Genomic DNA, 21,155 nt, shown 5'->3' with positions numbered 1-21,155 from the left:
TGGAAAACGGATAGGAGATTGCGCAAAAGGGATGGAACAACTAGAACATTGCTAAGAATAAAATTAGGCGCTGTTGTAGGAAGGATTGACTCGCCACGACAGGTGATAGGAATAGTTTGACCATTGCCAATGGTGATGAAAGAATGAGAAGAAGGAAGGCGGGACAGGAGTATACCATCCGTGGTGCTCATGTGTGATGAAGCACCGGAGTCCATGACCCAGGGATCCTGGTTCTAGAGCGCCATCTAGTTGAGGGTGGCAATGAGGCCAGCCTGGTCCCACATAGGTGTCGGCGAAGACACCTGGAGTGGAGCGAAGGCGGTGTGCGCCTGAGGGGCGGCGCCGAGGATGCGAGGGCGCTAGGCACCGGCTGCAGGACCCTGCTGCTGGGACGGATACGGCCCCTGGGGCGCCCAAGGATTGTAGCAAATCCAGGGGCCCATGGGGCGGTAGGGATAGGGGGCGCTGTAGGAGGGGGCGCCGCTATTGCCAGGCTGCTGCGTGCGGCCACCGCCGGCACCACTATTGTTGCCACCGCCATTGCCCTTCCTGGCGCCCTTCTTCTTGTTGCCAGAGCCACCGCCAAGCTTGGGAGGGGCCATCTGGCCACCACCAGTGCCACTGGAGGAGGCGCCGGAGGTGCTGGCGAGGCACCCGACCGGGCTAGTACAGCCGGAGCCGGTGGAGGCAAGGAGGGCGGTGTTGGCGATGGCCTTCTCATCGTGGGACAGCCGGGTCTCCATGAGGATGAGCATGTCGTGGGCATGGGAGAACGTCAGAAGGATGGTGGAGTTGGTGATGTCATCCGCAGTGCTGGCGAAGCGAGGGTGAAGACCATGCAGCATGGCGACGATGAGCGAGCGGCCCTCCACGGGGTGGCCGACGGCGCGGAGTTCGGCAGCCTTCAACTTGATGGGTTGGCAATACTCTGAGATGGTGGAGTCGCCCTGGGTGAGCATATGGAACTGCTCGAGGAGGAGGACGGCGCGCGGCTCTTGGTTGGCGGTGAAGAGGTCCTCGATGGCCGCCCAAAGCTGTCGGGCGGTCTGATCATCGCCGGCCAAGGCGAGGTTGAGGACGGAGTCGCCGACAGAACCGAAGAGCCAACTCTTGACGCAGGAGTCGGCGATGACCCACTGGGGGTCAACGGAGTGAGGGGTGCCGGGGCCATCAATGTGTGAGCGAAGACCGAACTTGCCGCACAGCACCTTGAAGTAGGACGCCCACTTGGAGTAGTTGGAGTTCATCTCCAACATGATGGGGATGTGGGTCTTCACGCAAACGGCAGCAGTCGGATGGATGAAGATGGGCGGCGCAGAGTTGCCGGGGCCAAAGGAGCGCTGGAAGAACTCGACATGGTCGAGTTGGTCGGGGCGGCAGACGACATGGCGACGAGGGGGGGCGCTGCGCGGTCGGAGAGATGGTGCAGGAGCCGGGGTGGACGTGCGGGGAGGGAGATCCCGGTGCGGGTCTGGCGGCGGTGCGCTGCGGATCAGGATGATCGGCGGCGTGGCGTCGAGAGTGGACGCGCAGGGGGGAATCCCTGCGCGTGTGAGAGGAGAAGCTGTGGCTAGGGCTAGAACCCTAGCACCTGGGGCGGAAGTGAAGAAGAGAGGATCTGAAACTCTAATCTCATGATAACATGGGAAAACACTGCACACCCAATCGGGGGGGTGACCTTTCATTATATAGCACCAATGGCTTGGAGTACAAGATGTACATGCCCAATATGGGCTGACATGCCTAATATGGGCCTATATAAATACATAGGCCTATACAATGCCTAATAGATCAGCTTGCGTCATATGGTAGCAAGACCGATCCCTTGTATTACACAATGAGCTTTGTAGATGGTCTGCAACATGATATCAAATCTGCTGTTCGGGTTCAACGCCCAAGCGATTTGGATACTGCTTGTGTGCTTGCCAAATTGCAGGAGAAGTGGTCGAGTCGAGACGCTGGCGGGATGTGCGTCGTGGGGAATTTTCTGGATCATCCAACCGGATTTCTCTGCGTTCAAGCCTGCGCTCAAGTCATCTCTGCCACTACTTCCGCCGCCGCGCAAGATGGACAAAGGGACTTCTTCATCTGTGGCTGAAGATAGGCGAGGTACAGATGCTGCTCGCAATCGCTCTACTAATGAAAAACTTGCTTCCATGAAGGCATACCGTAGGGCGCGAGGATTATGTATGAAATGCGCTGAAAAATGGTCTTAGGGCCACCAATGTGCTGCTACTGTCCAGTTGAATGCACTGCAGGAGTTATGGGAATTATTTTAGTTGGACGAAGAGGAGCAGTCTGACAAAGAGGTTCCTGAAGAGTCTACTCAGCTGTGTTTGATGCTTTCTCAGGCAGCATTGACCGGTAAGCCAGCTCCCAAAACTATGTACATGATAGGGGAAATTCAGGGGCATGAGGTGTCTATACTGATTGACTCAGGTAGTTCACATACTTTTATCAGTGCTGCTCTAGCTGGGAAGTTATCTGGATTGTCTGAAATACTCAGTGGTTCGAGTCCAAGTGGCTAATGGTGCTAAACTTCACTGTGTCCAAGAGCTTAAGAATGCTAATTGGTCTATTCAGAACTGAAAATTTCAGTCTAACTTGAAGGTCCTGCCACTATTTGCCTACGACAAAATAGTAGGTATGGATTAGCCTAGTTGGAGGCTTACAGTCCCATGAAGGTACATGGGGGCAAAAATGGCTGAATATCCCTTATAAAGGGGGATCTGTGGTGTTGTAGGCTAATCTTGTTGATCATGCGACTGTGGCAGCTGTGCAAGTGTTGTGGGTATTAGAGGCTGCATGTTCTGAAATGACTACTCAAGCAGTACCTCCAGAACTACAGAAATTGCTAGATCAGTACATAGACATTTTTGCTACTCAGGTGGGACTACCTCCTTCTAGGTACTGTGACCATGAGATTCCTCTGATTGTAGGAGCCAGGCCAGTTAACAGCAAAGCTTATTGATATGCGCCAGCCCAAAAAGATGAGATTGAGAAGCAGATAAAGGAGATGTTGAAACAAGGGACTATACAACCCAGCACTAGCCCATTTTCATCCCCTGTTCTGTTAGTTCGGAAGAAAGACAATACATGGAGATTTTGTGTTGATTACAGGCACCAGAATGCTCTGACTGTGAAAAACAAATTCCCTGTGCCTGTCATTGATGAGTTCCTGAATGAGTTAGCACATGCCAATTGATTCACTTGCCTGGATATGTGTGCTGGGTACCATCAAATTAAACTCAAGAAAGGAGAGGAGTTTAAAACAGCATTCCAGACTCACTCGGGACACTATGAATTTCGAGTCATGGCTTTTGGGTTGACTGGTGGTCCTGCATCTTTTCAGGGGGCCATGAACAACCTTGGCACCTTTATTGAGGAAATGTGTACTACTTTTCTTCGATGATATCATAATCATATGATCCATGTTGAGCAAGTGTTGCAGTTGTTGCACAAGGATGAGTGGAAGGTGAAGTTATCCAAATGTTCATTTGCTCAATGACAATATCCTATTTGGGGCATGTCTTTAGTGAGCATGGGGTGTCCACTGATCCCAAGAAGCTTTCAGCTATATCTACATGGCCTACACCAACCAATGTGAAGGAATTGAGAAGTTTTCTGGAGCTTGCAGGGTATTATAGGAAGTGTGTGCATCACTTTGGCGTAATCAGCAGACCATTTTTTGGTACCATCAAACAAGGAGACCATGCCAGAAAAATTAATAAGAAAAGGAAAAAGTCTATATCACCCCTCCCCCCAACCTATGGGGGTGGACTGCATAACCCCCAAATCTATGAAACGGTTTATATCACCCTTGAACTTTTCAAACCGGTCAAATTACCACCTAAAGCAGTTTCAAAAAATTATAGTAAATCACAAAAAAATCATAAAATGAAAAATCCAATTGTGTTGGACTCCAAATGAGTAGATCTACACAGTGAACATATAATATGGTATACTTTAGTACATTTTTTTTACAGTTATGAAGAAAAGTATAGATCTAAAGCTACAGCAAAAAAATATACTAAAACATACCATGTTATATGTTCACTATGTAGATCTACTCATTTGGAGTCTAACACAATTGAAATTTTTATTTTATGATTTTTTTGTGATTTACTATAATTTTTTAAACTACTTTATGTGGTAATTTGACCGGTTTTGAAAAGTTTTGGAGGTGATATAGACTGTTTCATAGATTGGGGAGTTATGTAGTCCACCTCCATAGGTGGGGGTGATATAGACTTTTTCTATAAGGAAAATGGAATGTGCCAACACAATCAGAGAATGATGTTATGGAAATTTGTGCGTCTCATGTATGGAAGGAGAAGAATAATTATCCGTCTGTGAGCATAGCAAGAAATGTGCCAGTTGTGTCTTTTTTTTAGATCAAAGGAAGAATTGTATTATATCAAAGCTGAGTACATCATCAAGTTACATAAAGCACTCTCAAAGTACTCATACACTAAGCTGCTTCAAATCTCAATTCCAAACCTGTGTAAAAAATTAAATAGAAGGCCACACAGGCATACACTCAGCAAGCAGGCTGAGAACAAATGCCCAAAGAACGGCGACCAACATCCCTGTAGGCTAGAACGAGTACAATCTTCTTCTTCCTTCTTGCGTCTTTCTTCTTGTTCTTTCTGCCACCGATGAAGAAGAGAGATAGATCCCAATCTATCCAATCCAAGACTGATCGACATCAGCTCGAGGGACAGACTTATTCTCACAAACCTTTCACCGTGATTGGATCTAACCATGACAAAACGGAGAAGCGGCCGGAGAAAACTATTCCACGACGACGGCGCCATCTCCGCCTCAATGACGCCATCCGGAAATCTAATTCTCCATGTCGTCGCCTCAAAAAAATTGCCGACGCCGTAGATGCCGCCACCTCCTTTATTGGAGCCGCCATGGATAAATCCAATCCACCCTATCTCTTCACCGTTGCCGGAGAGGAGCAAGAGGAAACAAATCTCTCATACCACGAAACACGGTATGGAGAAACTCTAACCCTAACCTAAACTCGATCTACTAGAGATTATTGGAAGAGATGGATCCTCACTCCCTCCTATCTCCGATGAGATGCTAGAGATGAGGAGGTAGGGGGACTAACGGTGGAGGAGGCGAGAGCCGGCGGATCGGCACAGCAGGGGCGCGCCGCCCGTGTCGCCCTCGGGGCGACGCGGGGGCCGAGCGATGGAGCAGAGGGCTAACGACTTGCCTAGCTGTGCCAGTTGTGTCTCATGGGCCACGTCGTGGGTCGCGAGTGAGGAAGTCCAGCGTCCGCGTGTCTGGTCCGGATTGGGCCCAGTGAGTTGTTGTAATGAGTACAAATACGATTCAGAGCCGAGTGCTCCTTATCAATCAACAAACACATGAACTGCCTATCTCTCTGTTCCCAGTTCCTTTCTTCTCGCTAGCGTCTCCTGTTTTGCTTCTCCTTTCTCTATTCTAGATCCAATTCCAAGGAGCTGCTAACACCGTCTTATGAAGACCTGAACTCACCTGTGGTCTTGCGATGCGATCAAGCGGCGACGTACGACGGCAGCAACAATAATGATTCCGGGGAGTCGCGATGAGATCGAGCCGTGACATACTTGACGGCCTTGCCGTAGATGGACGTGCGAAACACCCGATGAGTACAGTCTGCTGAAGCCACGGAAGTCTTGGCCCTGTTTGTTTAGAGTAGTACTACTAGCACGAAAAAGAATCTTGTATGCATGAAGTATTAAATGAAGTTTATTTGCAAAACCACCTTTTCACAGGTGGACATAACTTTTCGCGACGAATCTAACGATCCTAATTAATCCACGATTATCTACAGTAGAGCTACAGTAAACATCATCTAATCGTACGGTCAAAGACCTTATTAGATTCGTCTCATGAAGTAGCACATGGCTGTGGAGTTGGTTTTGTAAATTACCTTGATTTAATGCACCTAATTAGTGGTCAAAGTGAACTAACTACAGTAGTTGTGCACTTGTGCTACTAGTACTACAGTAGGTGCATGAAAGAATGAGGCGATGATGGGGGTGTCAGCAGCTCTGCCGGACGTGCGGGCTGCGAGGGACCCAGGGAGTAGTTTTTTTGGCAAGAGTAAATTAAATACGTGATCATTGGATGGGATGCATGTTTCCATAACAGTGGTCGCGTCAGAGGAGGATCGGAGAACGGAAATTGCGGAATGAAGCGTGGACGTCACGGACGAATTCTGTGTGGACGCCGGAGGAGGCCGAACGTACGTGGACATTTTTTTAGGAAGTGCTGTCAGTCGTGACTATTGCCAATCAAAACTAATGGAAGGAGCCATCAGTGGCCAATCCAAATAAACAGAAAGTATTATGCGTATACGGTAGGTGAGTATGTAGACAACTTTGGTGAAAAAAATGTTAGTTTTTGGGTGGAAGTATTTTCCTTCTATTAAAAATGTAACTCCACCTCCTTTGAGATCTCTATGAGAGATACGGTGAGTCTAAACTTGATGAAAAAGAATTTTAAATATTTAAAATTTTATTGTATATATAATAAAATTTATACTAGAAAGTGCACTGCTGCTGCACTCGATGCGCGGCGCTAACAATTAGCCTAGACACATGAGACGCGAGATGCCAATTATTGGCCGCCGTTTGGCTCTACCTGACACGGAGCAGGCTTTTGATTCAAAAGCAGCAATCGCACACAACTATTGGCCGCCGTTTGGCTCTACCTGACACGGAGCAGGCTTTTGATTCAAAAGCAGCAATCGCACACAACTAGAGAAATGACCTCAGTACTGATCAGCAACCCCTCTTTAATATTGGGCGGCTAACTGGTACAGTTTGGTTGGTATTAAATATCATACCATTTAATATCATCTAAAATGTATGGTACTAAAGATGTCATTTAGTACAGATTTGCTTTCAAAAAATAAAGAAAAAAATCAGAAACAACCAGGAGGCCCCCGCAATATACAAGTCATATGAATTTCATGCGTAATATGCACGTGCGTGGTCCATGGGATTCAGACTCACGACCTCAAGTCTCGCACAAACCTTCCTTACCATCTCATTTACATGGCACATACAATTGAATGGGAGATGTTTTTCTTTTAAAGTAATATGAAGGACCATTTAGTATCGGTTAATAACACCAACTGTTACTAAATATTATCCTTTAGTAATGGGTGATGTAGTTGACCGGTGCTAAGTGGCCGTGTCATTTTAGTACCGGGTCAAGACACGAACTGGTACTAAATGTCACACTTTAGTACCGGGTAGTGTCTTGGCCCATTACTAAAATAAATTCATGGACTCCGGGTACTAAAATGGCTTGCCAGCTTTAGTACCGAACCAAATTATGACCGGTACTAACGTGTAGAGACGGAAGGTGTTTTTTTCTTGTAGTGACAGGACCTAACCCACAAGCTCCACTAAAGGATGACGTTTTGCTTACATTTTTTTAGATAAAGGATTACCAATCCGGCCTCTATGACGAGACATACACAGCCCAAAGAACATAGTTTGCAAAAGCTGGAAAAAGAATAAACATACCAGTCACTAGAGAGACTCCAAACTACTGCAAGCGATAGACATGCTTGCACCCTCCTTTAACTAAATCAAGAGCTACTATCTCAATTAGTCTGCTCAAGCTGGAGAAAGTGTTCTTGGCGTACTCCTCTCGCTGCAACTGCGCCCAGAAACGAAACCAGTATGTTCCCCTGAAGATGATCTGCAAAACCGAGTTAACTTTGATTTTGTTAAAAATTAAATCGTTTCGACATCTCCAAATCGCCCAGCATACAACGGCAACCCCCACCCAGATGACCCTCCTAATCTTTTTAGATTGATTAGACAGCCAAGAATTAAACATATGGCGAATTGATCTAGGTGGCGTTAAACCAGTAGCAAAAAAAGATAATCCTCCAGACCAATCTTGCATAAGGATAGTCCAGGAAAAGATGTTGTATAGTCTCATTATTATTACATCCGCAACATTTTTAGCTTCCTGTCCAGTTCTTCTTAGCAAGATTATCTTTAGTTAAAAGTATCCCCCTTTGAAGAAACCGGAGTAATATCTTAATCTTTAGAGGAATCTTTAACTTCCAAATCATCTTATGTCTAAAAGGTGGTTGACTATCTAATAAGTGCATATAGAAAGATCTTACAGTAAAAGACCCTGAATTGGTCAAATTCCATCTAAACGTATCCGACCCATCCACCAGTTGAACATGCGCGATCTGAGCTACAAGATTTTGCCATTCAACCAATTTATTATCCACCAAAGCCCTCCTAAAATATAAATTGAGTGGCCTCGTAGCCAAAACTTTGGCCACAGTCGCATGGGGATCCCGTACAACCGTAAAAAGTGATGGATATTTAGCTTTGAATGGCACTTGACCTTCCCAAGCATCGTCCCAGAACCTTGTCTTGGCCCCGTCTTTAATATTGAAGGAGCCATTAACAAAAACCTCATCTTTGATCTTCATAAGACCTCTCCAGAAATGAGAGTCATAAGGTTTAGCATGCACCTGCGTGAGAGACTTGGATCCTAGATATTTGTTTGTTAGTATGGTTTGCCATATACCATTGGTATTAAGCAAATTCACTAACCATTTTTCCAGTAAGCATTTGTTCTGCAATTGCAGATTTAAGATACCCAGTCCCCCTTGATCCTTAGGACGACAAAGTATGTCCCATTTGGCAAGTCGATACTTATGCTTATCAGAAGATCCTTACCAAAAGAATCTCGATCTGAAATGATTAAGATTTTTTAGTACCCTTTTGGGATTTCAAAAAAGGACATCATAAACATGGGTAAGCTATTAAGTACCGAGTTTAACAAGACCAAACGACCCCCATAAGACAGGTACTTAGCTTTTCAACTAGAGAGTTTTTTCTCAAAGCGTTCTTCCACTTTTCCCCAATCAGAATTGAGGAGCTGTCTATGGTGCATTGGAATTCCCAAATATCTAAAAGGGTATTCACCAGCATTACAACCAAAGATATCAGTATAGATATCCTGCATTTCTTTAGCTGCTCCATAGCAAAATATTTCACTCTTGTGGAAATTGATCTTTAACCCAGATACCTGCTCGAAAGCACAAAGCAAGAGTTTAAGATTCTTAGCTTGCTCCAGGTCATGATCAATAAAGATGATGGTGTCATCAGCATACTGTAAGATAGACAAACCATCATCCAAAAGATTAGGAATGACACCTCTTATTTGACCATCGTGTTTTGCCCTCTTAATTATGAGAGCCAGCATATCAGCGACGATGTTAAATAAAATAGGTGACATAGGATCTCCCTGACGGAGCCCTCTCTTAGTTTGGAAGTATGGACCAATTTCATCATTGACTTTGATCCCCACACTTCCACCAGAAATCATCCCTTCAACCCATCTACACCATTTAGGAGAGAACCCTTTCATGCGTAGCGTTTGTTGAAGGAAAGACCACTTTACTTTGTCATAGGCTTTTTCAAAATCAATTTTGAAAATGATCCCATTCCGTTTTTTCGTATGCAGTTCATGTATAGTTTCATGTAAGATAACTACTCCTTCCATGATATTCCTGCCTGGCAAGAAGGCAGTCTGCATAGGACTGACCACTGTTTGGGCAACTTTGTTCAACCTATTCGTGGCAACTTTAGTAAAAATCTTAAAGCTGACATTGAGGACACAAATGGGTCTATACTGTTGAATTTTGGTTGCCTCTTGGACTTTTGGAATTAGCGTAATAATTCCAAAGTTCAGGCTAAAGAGGTTCAAATCCTATTTGTGGAAGTCCGTGAAAAGAGCCATAAGGTCGTCTTTAATAACTTCCCAGAAGACTTGATAGAATTCTGCCGGGAAGCCATCAGGACCAGGAGCCTTGTTGTGTTCCATCTGGAAGACGGCATCTTTCACCTCAGATACGGTGAACTCACTAGTAAGCAACTCATTTTTCTCTCGGGACACTTGAGGAATGTCTTGAATTCGATCTTCCTCAAGTGTAATATCCGAAACATCCGGAGGCCCGAATAGGTCCTTATAAAACTGAGTGATATAGCTCTTAAGCTGGGCATCACCGACAACAGTTCCTTGATCATTTTCAAGTTTATAAATATGTTGTTTTCGGTGTTTTCCGTTAGCCACCAGATGGAAGAATCTCGTATTATCATCTCCTTCTAGAAGCGTTTTCACTTTTGCTCTCTCATACCATTTAATTTCTTCCTCCCGCAAAAGGAGAACTAATCTCACTTTTAGATACTGCTTAAAATTAACCTCTTGATCTGAAAGAGAGCTAATCTCAGCATTCTTATCTAGCTCCTCTAAAAGAGCTAGAAGTTTCTTCTTTTCTTTTCTGTATGTCCTGCTGTATGCTTAGCCCAGCCTCTAAGATGTTGTCTGAGCCTGCGAATTTTATTCTACCACCACTCCAGAGGAGTGCGTCCAGACGTTTCTGATTGACAAACGCTAACAACCATATCGTAGAAACCATCCCTAATCAGCCATCCTCTCTCAAATTTAAAAGGACGCTGAACAGAGTGGTGGGTGGACGCCCCTGTATTAACAATTAGAGGAGTATGGTCTGAAATATCGCGATCTCTTGGTTCTACTGTCGATAGGGGAAACTTATCCTCCCAATCTGTACTAACCAGAACTCTATCAAGCTCCTCAAAAATAGGATTGTCTCCAGGACCCGCCCAAGTAAATTGGTGCCCAGACATAACAATCTCTTTGAGATCAAGAGATTCGATAATAGCGTTGAACAAGTTTGCCCATTTAAAGTCAAACACCCCGGAGCTCTTATCTTCCGGTCTTCTCATAATATTGAAATCTCCTCCAATTAAATACGGAAGAGACTCCTTTGAGCATGTGTTTGCCAATTCGGCCAAAAACGTCTGCTTGTTTTGATATTGTGCTGGGCCGCAGACCGTATATAGCACAAATTTGAAACCGTCATTTTTGCATCTCAAGATAAATTTCACATAGAAATCTCCCTCTACAATGGCTCCAATATCAAAAACCTGCAAGTCCACACCTAGTAGGATGCCACCAGATCGACCATGTGGGGCCATACAATGCCAAAGGAAGTCCCGGCCCGCACAGAGGTTCTTTAAAATATGATCTGGAAAATTATCCCTACCAGTCTCGGAAAGAGCTATGAAACTAATTTGCTCTTCCTTAACCAAATCAGACAAAAATCTGTGTTTAGCCAAGTCACCAAGACCTCTGCTATTCCAAAAAATCTCTTTCATTTGATAACGTTTTGCTTACATAGAGATAGACGTTCTTCCCACCTGCAGGAGCTGCGAGTGCAAAGGCATTCGGTAACTGCAACACACACAACCACGACTCAAATGAATCGAGGGGTTGGTTGGTCCTTTGCTCAAGTAAAGGAGGATCTAACGGAGAAGGCAGCCGAGGAGAAGCCCAGTAGTAGTAGCAGTAGCTTGGTGGAGGGGATGGAGATGGACAAGATGCTCGGGCACTCTATGCGAGGAGGAGAGAAGCTGAGGGGAGAGGGGTCCGATAGCAGCGGCTCAGTCGTCGTGGAGATTCAAGAGGCGGAGAAGATGGCGGAGCACTCCGCGGGAGCAAACGAGGAGCTCATGGATGGGTCCGAGGAGAAGGGCAACTGTAGAAGTTGGGTGGTGGAGATGGAGAAGCTGCTCGAGGACACCAGGCCATCGTTGGAGATGGCGCGGTGGAAGCAGCGCTCTATCTATCGGGTGCCGGAGTTTATCAAAAAGATGACCAACAGAGATTCTTACCAGCCACAGTTGATGTCGCTGGGGCCCTTGCACCACGGCGAGCCCCACCTCCTGCCCATGGAGGAGCACAAGGGGCGGGCGGTGCTGCACATGGTTAACTGGGTCGGGAAGCCTCTAACAGAGTTCGTCGCAGCAATCGAGGAAGTGGCGGATGAGCTCGAGGCCGCCTACGATGGCCTTGATGATAGGTGGCGTGGAGTGAACAGGTGTAGGTTCGTGCAGATGATGGTCACGGATGGATGCTTCCTGTTGGAGCTGATGAGGATACAACAAAGTCTATACGAGGATGGGGGACTAGATGCTGGTTACGCGGCCAACGACCCCGTCTTCAGCAGGCACAGCTTTTTCAGTTTGTGGCCAATAATGAAGAACGACATGATCGCCATGGAAAACCAAATACCTCTAACCGTTCTGCAGAGGATCTTGTTTGCTAGCCGGAGTGGCACACCCCCGGTAAGTTATTTGTTTCCCTCATGATACTTGACTCGTACCCTGCTCTTTCCCGCATGATCCGTCTGTTGTATGACTCGAGTAGCAATAAGAAGTGGCACTTCGTACTCGTACAAAATTGCTTCCGCTATTTTTCAATTTTTCTAAACTAAATTTCTTTTTTCCAATCACACCTTCTGATTTTATTGTACACAACTTTTAATCTCCATTTAAGTAGTCCGGTGATCAAAGATTATTTTTCTTAATTATGAGTTTTTAAGGTAATAAGCTTAGAACTATTAGAGTATCTATCCAAGCATTCTTTTAGAATATGGAAAAAATGAGAGAAAGCGTAAATATAAGAAATTTTTGTTGTGCTCCCAAGATTATCTTTGAATATGTAACATCTTGCTCTCTTAGATATATTAGCCTGTGGCCCCCGCCCAGCCAGTCCGTGGAATTGAGCTCATGTTTTTTTAGGTTATTGAAAAAAATTCTGGCCTTGTTCATTCACAAGTGAATGACTACAACCAAAATAGTTACAAAACTCTTAGACTCTATACCTCAAATGAGGGATTTCATAAATACAACAAAAAAACTATAAAACAAAGAAAGAAACCTAGAAGATTGAGCTTCAAACTTCTTCTTTGTTTCCACTCCAATCTTGCAATGTATTTACAGGTACCAATTCATCACATCACTCGCCTGCTTAGAAGCCTGATATCCGGATGGTCTGTGCTTGCCCTTTCACATAAACCTCCGTTTGAGTAGCCGCCATTGCCTATGGATGGTTAAAGGTTGTGTGGGGGTCGCAATGACAACACCTCCATGGAGGAAATCAGCACTTGCAGGCGTGGACGTCGTCGTTGGTTGGGGAACCACTATTGGCTTTTGCCAGCGAGTCGCACCACCCTATCGAAGCAGGTCTTCTGGACAGCACCTCCATGGAGAAGCCACCGCGTAATGACCAAAGCTCGTCTACGAGACCCAAGCAATGTTCCAGTGTCTAGCTCTGCTTTTTTGTTTCGAAATGGGCCGGTATGAGTGCTTACCTTAAGAAACATAACGAAAGCGTTCAAGAGAGCAAACAAACATGGTTTAATGGAGGGGGTGTGGGGGGCGACTAATTAATGGAAAGGAATAGAAAAGCATTTAAAGTAACGCGGTTATTATATGAGAGAAAACACAGGAGGACTAGCGTGGGACTGTGGGTAATTCTTGTTTGTTTGGGAAACTTCTTAGAAAGTTGAAAGTTGAAACACATACTTCATGCTTCTTAGAACTTTTCAGAGTATAGAACTTTAAGCTTCTTAGAATTTTTCAAAGTAACGCTCTAACTGCTGTTTTTCTGTTTCATCAAAATGGTGGCACAGAGTGCTCGAGAGATCAACGATATGGCGCAACTACTTCTTCGTTGTGGCCCACGATTTGAGGAAGGCTTGGACAACCTAGGCCTCCATTTCCTGGACATTCTTCGCAAAAGCTATTGTGGCACCACTCCACATTGGCAAGCGTCGGACGATGAGTATGAGCCTCGCACGCCCTGTGCAGTTGAGTTGAGCGAGGCAGGGATCCAGTTCGAAAAAACAAATACGGAAAACATTCACGACGTTGACTTCGTAAACGGCGTGCTGAGCATGCCGCTGTTAACGTTCTATGATCAAACGGAGGGGGAGCTCCTCAACCTGATGGCATTTGAGTGGCTACATCCTGACGCCAAACACGATGTGAGGTTCTACGTCTGCTTCGTGGACAAACTTACCGAGTCAGAAAGAGATGTGGCACTTCTCAGGTCCAAAGGGCTCTTGATAAACATGGTAGGCAGCGACAAGGTGGTGGTGGAGATGTTCAACACCCTCACCAAGTTAGTACGGACGCCGCCCCGAGGCAGCAGGCTAGGCCACGTGCAATGGAAGGTGAACGACCACTGCAGGAAGCGCCGGAACAAATGGCGCGCCATGTTCATGAACAACTACTTAAGCAACCCCTGGGTGTTCATCTCCCTCGGGGCCGCCGTCATCCTGCTCATCGCCACCATCATGCAGACCATCTACACCGTCGTGCCGTTCTACACCAGAAAGGACTAGCGGGATCAGAATTCTGTTGCAACATGTGGCTCTAGTGCTCTGCTTATACTATCTCAGTACATGTGGACAACTATTATTGTTTTCTCTCCATTATTATTGTGTGCAATGTGGCTTTCTATGGTAGTGATATCTGCCTTTCTATATTTGGGTTGTACGTGTGGATCATTATTATTTCTCTCCATTAACGTTGGACGTTGGTGTACCATTTATTTGGCTGTTAATGTTCCATGATTATTCTGTATTTTGTGGCTTTCTCCATTAACGTTGTTGTACCATTTATTTGTAGTGAGATTGTGTTACTGTGAGTGTTCTGGCTCTGCATCTGGGGTTCGCTCTGTGCATTTTTCGGAGATTACATTGCCTTTAATTTGGCTCTGAGGGAAGAACATTCAACAGTGTTTGCTTGCATCATCGGTCATGAATTGTAACTAGCTAGCAAGCATCTTAGTTTTCTTTTTGATCGAGGTTCTGCTGATGTTTTCATGCTAGCGCCCGTGCGCTTAAGCCATAGGAGTATTCATTTCCTTCTTTTTCCTCTTTCCTACCCACCCACTCGAGCGAGCAACAGAAGGCGAAGCGGGCGGCGATGGCAGGGTGCACCGAGCTCGGTGATTCTCAGTGTCATTTCTCCACTGGAGTCTCCATCGGCGACACCAACCAGTTCGAGGCTGCGGCAGCGACGTTTTGCCAGTACAGTTTTTCTAATATTGCCCGCTCGCGCGCTCTCTCTCTCTAATCTGTTAGGGTTAGGGGTTTGATCTCGATTCACGGCTTGTTGTGGGAGGAGGGGTTTGGGTTGTGTGGATGAGTACGAGGTCTCGATTTGGGAGGTCAGCATCGAGGTTGTTTATCGGATCCGTTTCGTGTTTTCCTTTTTGTGCTTTGTCGTACGCCACGCATGCTGAATCCCCCTCCCCCAATCTTTTCCCTGTTCCGTTTGCTCCTGGGGACGTGGGTAGGAGCAGGTGGATCTACTGTGTTGTACAGGTCTTAGGATTAGTTGATTTTTTGTTCGATTCAAATCAAGTATTGCTTTTGTAGTTGGAAAAAACTCCTTGTTTTCGATTTACCACTTCTCTTGAGGGCGCAGCAGGCCGTGCACCTCCCTGTCCTTTTTTTTTTCTCTACACCTGCAAGGCTGCGGCCCCCCAAGTCCATTCCTGCCTTCCTGGTTCGCTGAGATGACATCGAGCAACAGCAAGAGCAGGCCATGCACTTGAACCAGAGCTAATCTTTTTTTTCTTTTTGGATTGAAGATCGTATATGTATTCATGAGACTTATAAATTATTTTAGATTTGTCCTTTTTCATATGTAATGATTGACATATTATATTTATTCTTACTTTTTCCTTTCATTTTTGTTTGATGATCTCTTACCCATTGTTTTTCATTTTTTGTTGTATGTGCCTGTTCATGTTGGAGAAGGATTTCTGCAGCAGCAGTGCTTTGTTGGACTCGTCCCACCAGCCCACACCCTTGAACAGCTTCTAGTTCAGCTTCCCAGCTTGGCTCCTAATTAGCAGGCACCCTTTTCTGATTATTTTCTATTTTTTTATTTTTTGAGGTGAGCAGATCAGGGGATGCATGGGTACTTTGTGTCAAGTGTAGCTGGTTCTCATATGATCTGATCACCTGAAAGTAGAGGTCCTCTGTAAATGTAGCAAGTGGATATATATGGCTTCTGCTTTAGCTTTTATCAGGGTGCCACCTAGTGCTAGCAGGCACCCCCTTTTCTTTCTGATTTTTTTGTTATGATCTGGAGGTGAGCAGATCGGGGGATGCATGGGTTATGCCATCAATCTGTTTGGGTTGAATTTGTGTGTGTTGCTTTTACGCTCTCATTGAAAATCTATTTGAATTTTCATGTAGCTTTAATTAATCAACACGCTTAGAAATGGTTATTGGTAATCACATTCATTTCCTCCAGCGTGGCCCTGTGATCCTGGTGGTCCTTCGGGCAAAACTATGGGAACAATATCCATTTTGTTTGTTTTCCCTTTTCAGCTCTGTATTTCCATTTGTGTGATTTGTATAGCGATCGAGCTGTTGGTGATGTAGCGAAATCCTTTTTATGGGGGGGATGAATTCATATTCTTATTCATGTGTTTTTTTTCTTCCAAGGAGCATTCCCCACCAAACCGCGCTGCTAGTTGCATTCTTTTGATGGTGTAGTTGCTATCACCAATGTAGGAATGGAATATGATGTATTCTTCTTTTTCATCAATTATTTATGTTGTAACTTTCCTGTTCATTTTTTGAGTCACTTTTATTACACAATTTGACAATTATAACTTGGGTTTTTCTGTTCAATTGTTGATCTGCTTTAGTTACAGTTCACTTGGTGTAGCATGTATTTGTGGCATATCAGCTAGCCTCTGCTAAAAAAATTTCTATCATAATTCTTCCCCATTTCTTCACTACACAGCAGCACAGTTGTCTGCTTGGCAGTAGCAGTAGCTTCTTTTTTTATTCAACATGCCATCTGAATTGTTTATAGTGTTAGATGCCATAAATACTTCATCTGAATTGTTTATAGTGTTATTTGTTGATTTTGCATATCTTAATGCTTATTTAATGTAAACTGATCAATATATACCAGAATATGTTTTGTTGGTTCCTTGTGATTTGCATGTCGTAGTGCTTGTTCCTTGTTCAATTGTTACCACAAATTTACAAAGTATTTCTGTAATTTCACTTGACATGAACTACAGTTTATTTAATTTGACCCATATATACTACTATTTGTATACCATCACCGAAGGTATTTTGTGAAATAGGAGGAAGAAGGGTTGAGTGAGACACTTAACATGTCCATCACTAGGATATTAACTCAGAAAATTGTAGAAATGCTCTTAGTATTGAGTGTGTTAAAGACTTCAATTAATCTTAGTTTACTGACCAGCAAGAACGGCATAACTAATTTTTTTTAATAATTTGCATGTTGTCAGATTTATATATGTGTGTTCCTCTCAGTTCGCATCCTCCTAGCGATTCTGCATTCTTCCCATGGAACATGTTCTTTTGTTTTTTGAATCACTATCTAGTAGAAAAGCATATCTGTAGTACCTGTTCTGTAGCAGTATTTCTGGTTTGGTTTAGTTATCATCAGATGCTTTGCCTTCATTGCTCCAAAAATATCACCACTTAAACTGCGTGTGTTAGTGTTTTTTTTCTGCTAGTGTTTTCTATTCTCAGATGCACTTACTTTGTCTAACACAAACACTGCACATCGGCAGTAAGGAGTCAATGCATAGTCTTAAGAACCAGTACATACCTATTGATTCGTTTTGTGTTTGTGATAATGCCATTTTCTTCTTAATGAGATTGAATTTTAATGTTTTATTATAGCATCCTAATCAATGTTGCATAATAAGGTTCGTAATTCTTTACCAGTATGTTAACTTTCAGAAGTATTTTTTATTTTATTTAATGTTCTTCCATCTTTAGATTTATTACTACGTAGTCCTAGTATATTTTATCTTTAGATTTACCAGTATATTTTAGGACTGTGCAATTAAGTGAAACTAATAAATTTTTTAAATCACTTTTCATTTATCCTAGTTTGTTGTTGTTGTCATCATCTAAAATGTGTTCATTTGTCCGCAGATAAATATTTTTTGTTAACCTGCTTTTCACCACCCCCTAAGACAAGGTAATTTCTATAATGTTTTTTGAGTTAAATACACCAGCGGCCCTTGAACTTGTCCTGAGTTGTCACTTAGGTCCACGAACTCGCAAAATCGAAATCTGGCACCCTGAACTTATTAAGTTGTGCCACTTAGATCCATACCCCTTGAGATGGCGCTATGTGGCATGGATATATGCAAAAATACCCTCCAAAAGTGCTATCTTCTACCTTCACACCCTCCCTCCCATTCTCTCTCTCTCCCCACGCCTCCCCTGCTTCCTCCGCAGTGCGTGGAGCCGCCGTAGCCCCCTGCCTCCTCGCCTTCCACTGGAGCTCGCGGCCACCGTGGATGCCGCCGCCCCATGGAGAGTGAACCTCTAGCTGAGTGAGGTTCTACAGCTCGTCGACATGGAAGCGCGGATTCGGGCGGCCCAGCCGCGTGTGCCGCAGCTGGCGGAGCTGCGCACGGCGGCGTTGCTGGATGGCCGTGGCTGGGTGGACCTGCGAGCGGCCGCGGCTTGCGGGGTTGCGCGCGCGGCGGGGCGCGCCGCGGCCGGTGGATTTGTGGGCGACAGCAGGGCCGGACCGCGGCCGGTGCAGCGCAACAAGGCCGGTGGAGCTGTGCGTGGCGCCGAGGCACGACCGCAGGCCGGTGGGGTTGAGTCGAGGAGGTCGGAGACGAGTGCCGTGGAGCAGATCCTCTGTGTCAAGGCCACCGTGCGGCCTCGCATTGCCGCCGCCGCCTAGCCAACGGCCGCCCAGATCTAGCCTTGGTGCTGCCGCCGTCCGGAGATGGGAGCTGCCGCGGCAGCCCACACCCGCTCACGCCGCGCAGGGGGCCAGGCCGCCGCGTGGAGGGTGGCCGCGTCCAGGGGCCTGCCGTAGCGGCCTGGCCCCGTGCGCCAGCGGTGGTACCCGCGGCAGCTCTGGCGGCGAGCTGCTCCAGGGTTGACAAGCCGGTACGACTGGTGGGGTGGCTCGGCGAGGTCGCAATGGAGCCCGATGCCAGAGGAATCAACCAGAGTCGCGGTGGTGGTGGCGGATTTGCCCGGCAGCCAGCTCCTCTATTTCGCGGGCGGCGACGCTATCGGGCAGCAGGGAGGTGACTCTGGCGCGAGAGAACCTGGGCGACGGCCGAGGAAGCTTGGCGGGGTCTCGACAAGGCCTCACGCGTGAGGAATCGGCGCGGCAAGCCGTGCCTGCGACGGATTTGTCTGCGGGGGCGACTTGGTTCCAGAGCAGAGCATGGCGGGCGACGGCGCTCCGCGGCTGGGCCGTGCGGCGCGCGGCGGCGATGGCATCTGGATGAATGGTGCGTGGCGGCCCCTGCTCCGCCGTGCCGCCGTCTCGAGACCGAGCGGAGGGAGCGGCGAGCCAGGGTGTTGAGACCGCCGTGAGAGGAGGAGCCGGCCGAGGCAGAGCATGATGGCGGACGCGAGCGAGAGCTGGGCGAAGGCCCAGAGTCCCCCGACGCACCTGCTGCAGCGTGTGACGTAGAGCGGCTGCGCGACGGCGATGGCCCAGGACGTGACGTCGTACGCCGCGGGGGCCCCGCACAGCCCCAGCCGAGGACACCGACCAAGAGCGTGAGCATGGCGACATGCGCGGCACCTCGGGCGCTGCCGCCGCCAGCGCAATGAGCGGCAGCGCCCAGAGCCCCCGCGCGCTCCTCCCGATGCCGGCGGTGAGATAGAGAGGTGAAAGAGATGAGGAGGATGTAGATACAGAAGACGATAAAATTTAAGGGTTTTTTTTGCATATATTTATGCCCCTTGAAGGGTTATGGACCTAAGTGGCACAACTTGACAAGTTCAGGGTGCCAGATTTAGATTTTACGAGTTCGTGGACCTAAGTGACACTTAGGACAAGTTTGAGGGCCGCTGGTGTATTTAACTCATGTTTTTTTTCACAGGTTGCTTCGGTCATAAATTTGTCTATATTGATTTCATTACTAGGAATTTGGGTTTTCTTTTAGTTATTTTTTTCGAACAATAATTTCTAAGAATGGTAGCTAATTGTATTTATTATGCATTTAGTAAAGTTTTATTTTCTATAGTTTTTTTATTGATGCTAAATTATTTTTTCCTTAACGTCATGTTTTTTTCATGTGACTCGAACAGGTCATCCATTCACTAGTCAAAATGTGTTTCCTTATCTCTACACAACACCTATGCCACTTCTCTTCCGTGCAATCATTTTTCTACTCTTTACATGTGTTCTGGCACTAGTTCTATTTTTTTCTACTAATAGCATGATATATGCATTTTTGTTTAGGACTGTAGCCACTTCGATATCTTCCCTCAATGTGCAATCATTTTTTTACTCTTAACATGTGTTCTGGCATGAGGTTCTATTTTTTTTCTACTAATAGCATGATATATGCATTTTTGTGTAGGACTGTAGCTATATTGTGTTTTTTTTTAAAAGCATTACAGTATGAAATCTAAAGAATAATTTTTTGTACGGTTTAATCTATGAGTACTGTAACATATGATTATGTTATGTATTATCCTATCATCCTCATTTCAATAAAGTTAGTATTTTTCTTACTATGCTCGTTACATGTTTTCCACCATGGAACATGTGGGTGTTGGGGGCACGGATGGGTTTGGTTTGACGGGGTCAAGTAAAATTATATTTCTTTTTTTTCCCTAAACATAAAGTTGTATCTGTAAACTATTCTTTGATATTGACAACTTTTTTTTTGTTCTTCAATGGCATCAGGCCTCTACAACGCGAATGAACTACCTTCAACGGCCTCTACATGAAACAAAGCACGGAACAATGAGCCTGGAAAATTGTCATTTTAACTTTTATTATGAGCTCAAAAAAACTACATGTAATTTTTATTTATTATTTTTCCCCTAATGTTCATTGAATTGTAAATTAACTTTTATTATGCGCCCAAAAAATTACATGTAATTTTTATTTATTATTTCCCCCTGATGATCATTTTTGCTAGTTGAGAACAAAGCTAAAAAAATAAACAACTAGTGGGCTCCATGTCATGTACTGAGTTGCCAACACCTGCAACCTTCCGATAGGCCTCTAAATCAAAAGAAAAAAAAAAGAGCTCCAACATACTGACGGGTCTGCAAACCACCATCGCACACTTAACGGGCGCGCAACAGTAATTGTGGGCCTGTTAACAGATAGAGGACAGAAATTAAATTGGGCAATAGCTGAGCCGCTGGATGATGATCTAACGTCCGAGGGTGGTGATTGATAGATAGTCAAATATCAATCGGTTGACGCGTTATTTCTTCA

The 21,155-nt window shown here is 45.5% G+C and overlaps 2 protein-coding genes and 1 long non-coding RNA gene across 3 annotated transcripts; 2 read left to right on the top strand and 1 right to left on the bottom strand.

Annotated features, from left to right (window-relative positions):
- Nucleotides 1-359: 359 nt before the first annotated feature.
- Nucleotides 360-1,256, bottom strand: LOC120645699. The gene has a single exon (XM_039922459.1). It carries the CDS (start codon nucleotides 1,254-1,256, stop codon nucleotides 360-362), a length of 897 nt encoding a protein of 298 aa, XP_039778393.1.
- Nucleotides 1,257-11,432: 10,176 nt separating this feature from the next.
- On the top strand, nucleotides 11,433-14,260 carry LOC120645698 (UPF0481 protein At3g47200-like). The gene is made up of 2 exons (XM_039922458.1): nucleotides 11,433-12,197; nucleotides 13,547-14,260. Exons 1-2 carry the CDS (start codon nucleotides 11,436-11,438, stop codon nucleotides 14,258-14,260), a joined length of 1,476 nt encoding a protein of 491 aa, XP_039778392.1. The 5' UTR covers nucleotides 11,433-11,435.
- Nucleotides 14,261-14,776: 516 nt separating this feature from the next.
- Nucleotides 14,777-20,827, top strand: LOC120644602. Its single transcript, XR_005663844.1, has 3 exons — nucleotides 14,777-14,950; nucleotides 15,686-17,912; nucleotides 20,613-20,827. It is a non-coding gene; the product is annotated as an uncharacterized LOC120644602 (long non-coding RNA).
- The last annotated feature ends 328 nt before the right edge of the window (nucleotides 20,828-21,155 follow it).

Source organism: Panicum virgatum, chromosome 8K (genome assembly GCF_016808335.1).
Source record: "Panicum virgatum strain AP13 chromosome 8K, P.virgatum_v5, whole genome shotgun sequence".
Taxonomy (NCBI): Eukaryota; Viridiplantae; Streptophyta; class Magnoliopsida; order Poales; family Poaceae; genus Panicum; species Panicum virgatum.
The sequence above is the reverse complement of the archived record's forward strand: the minus strand, read 5'-3'. Positions and strand labels throughout refer to the sequence as shown.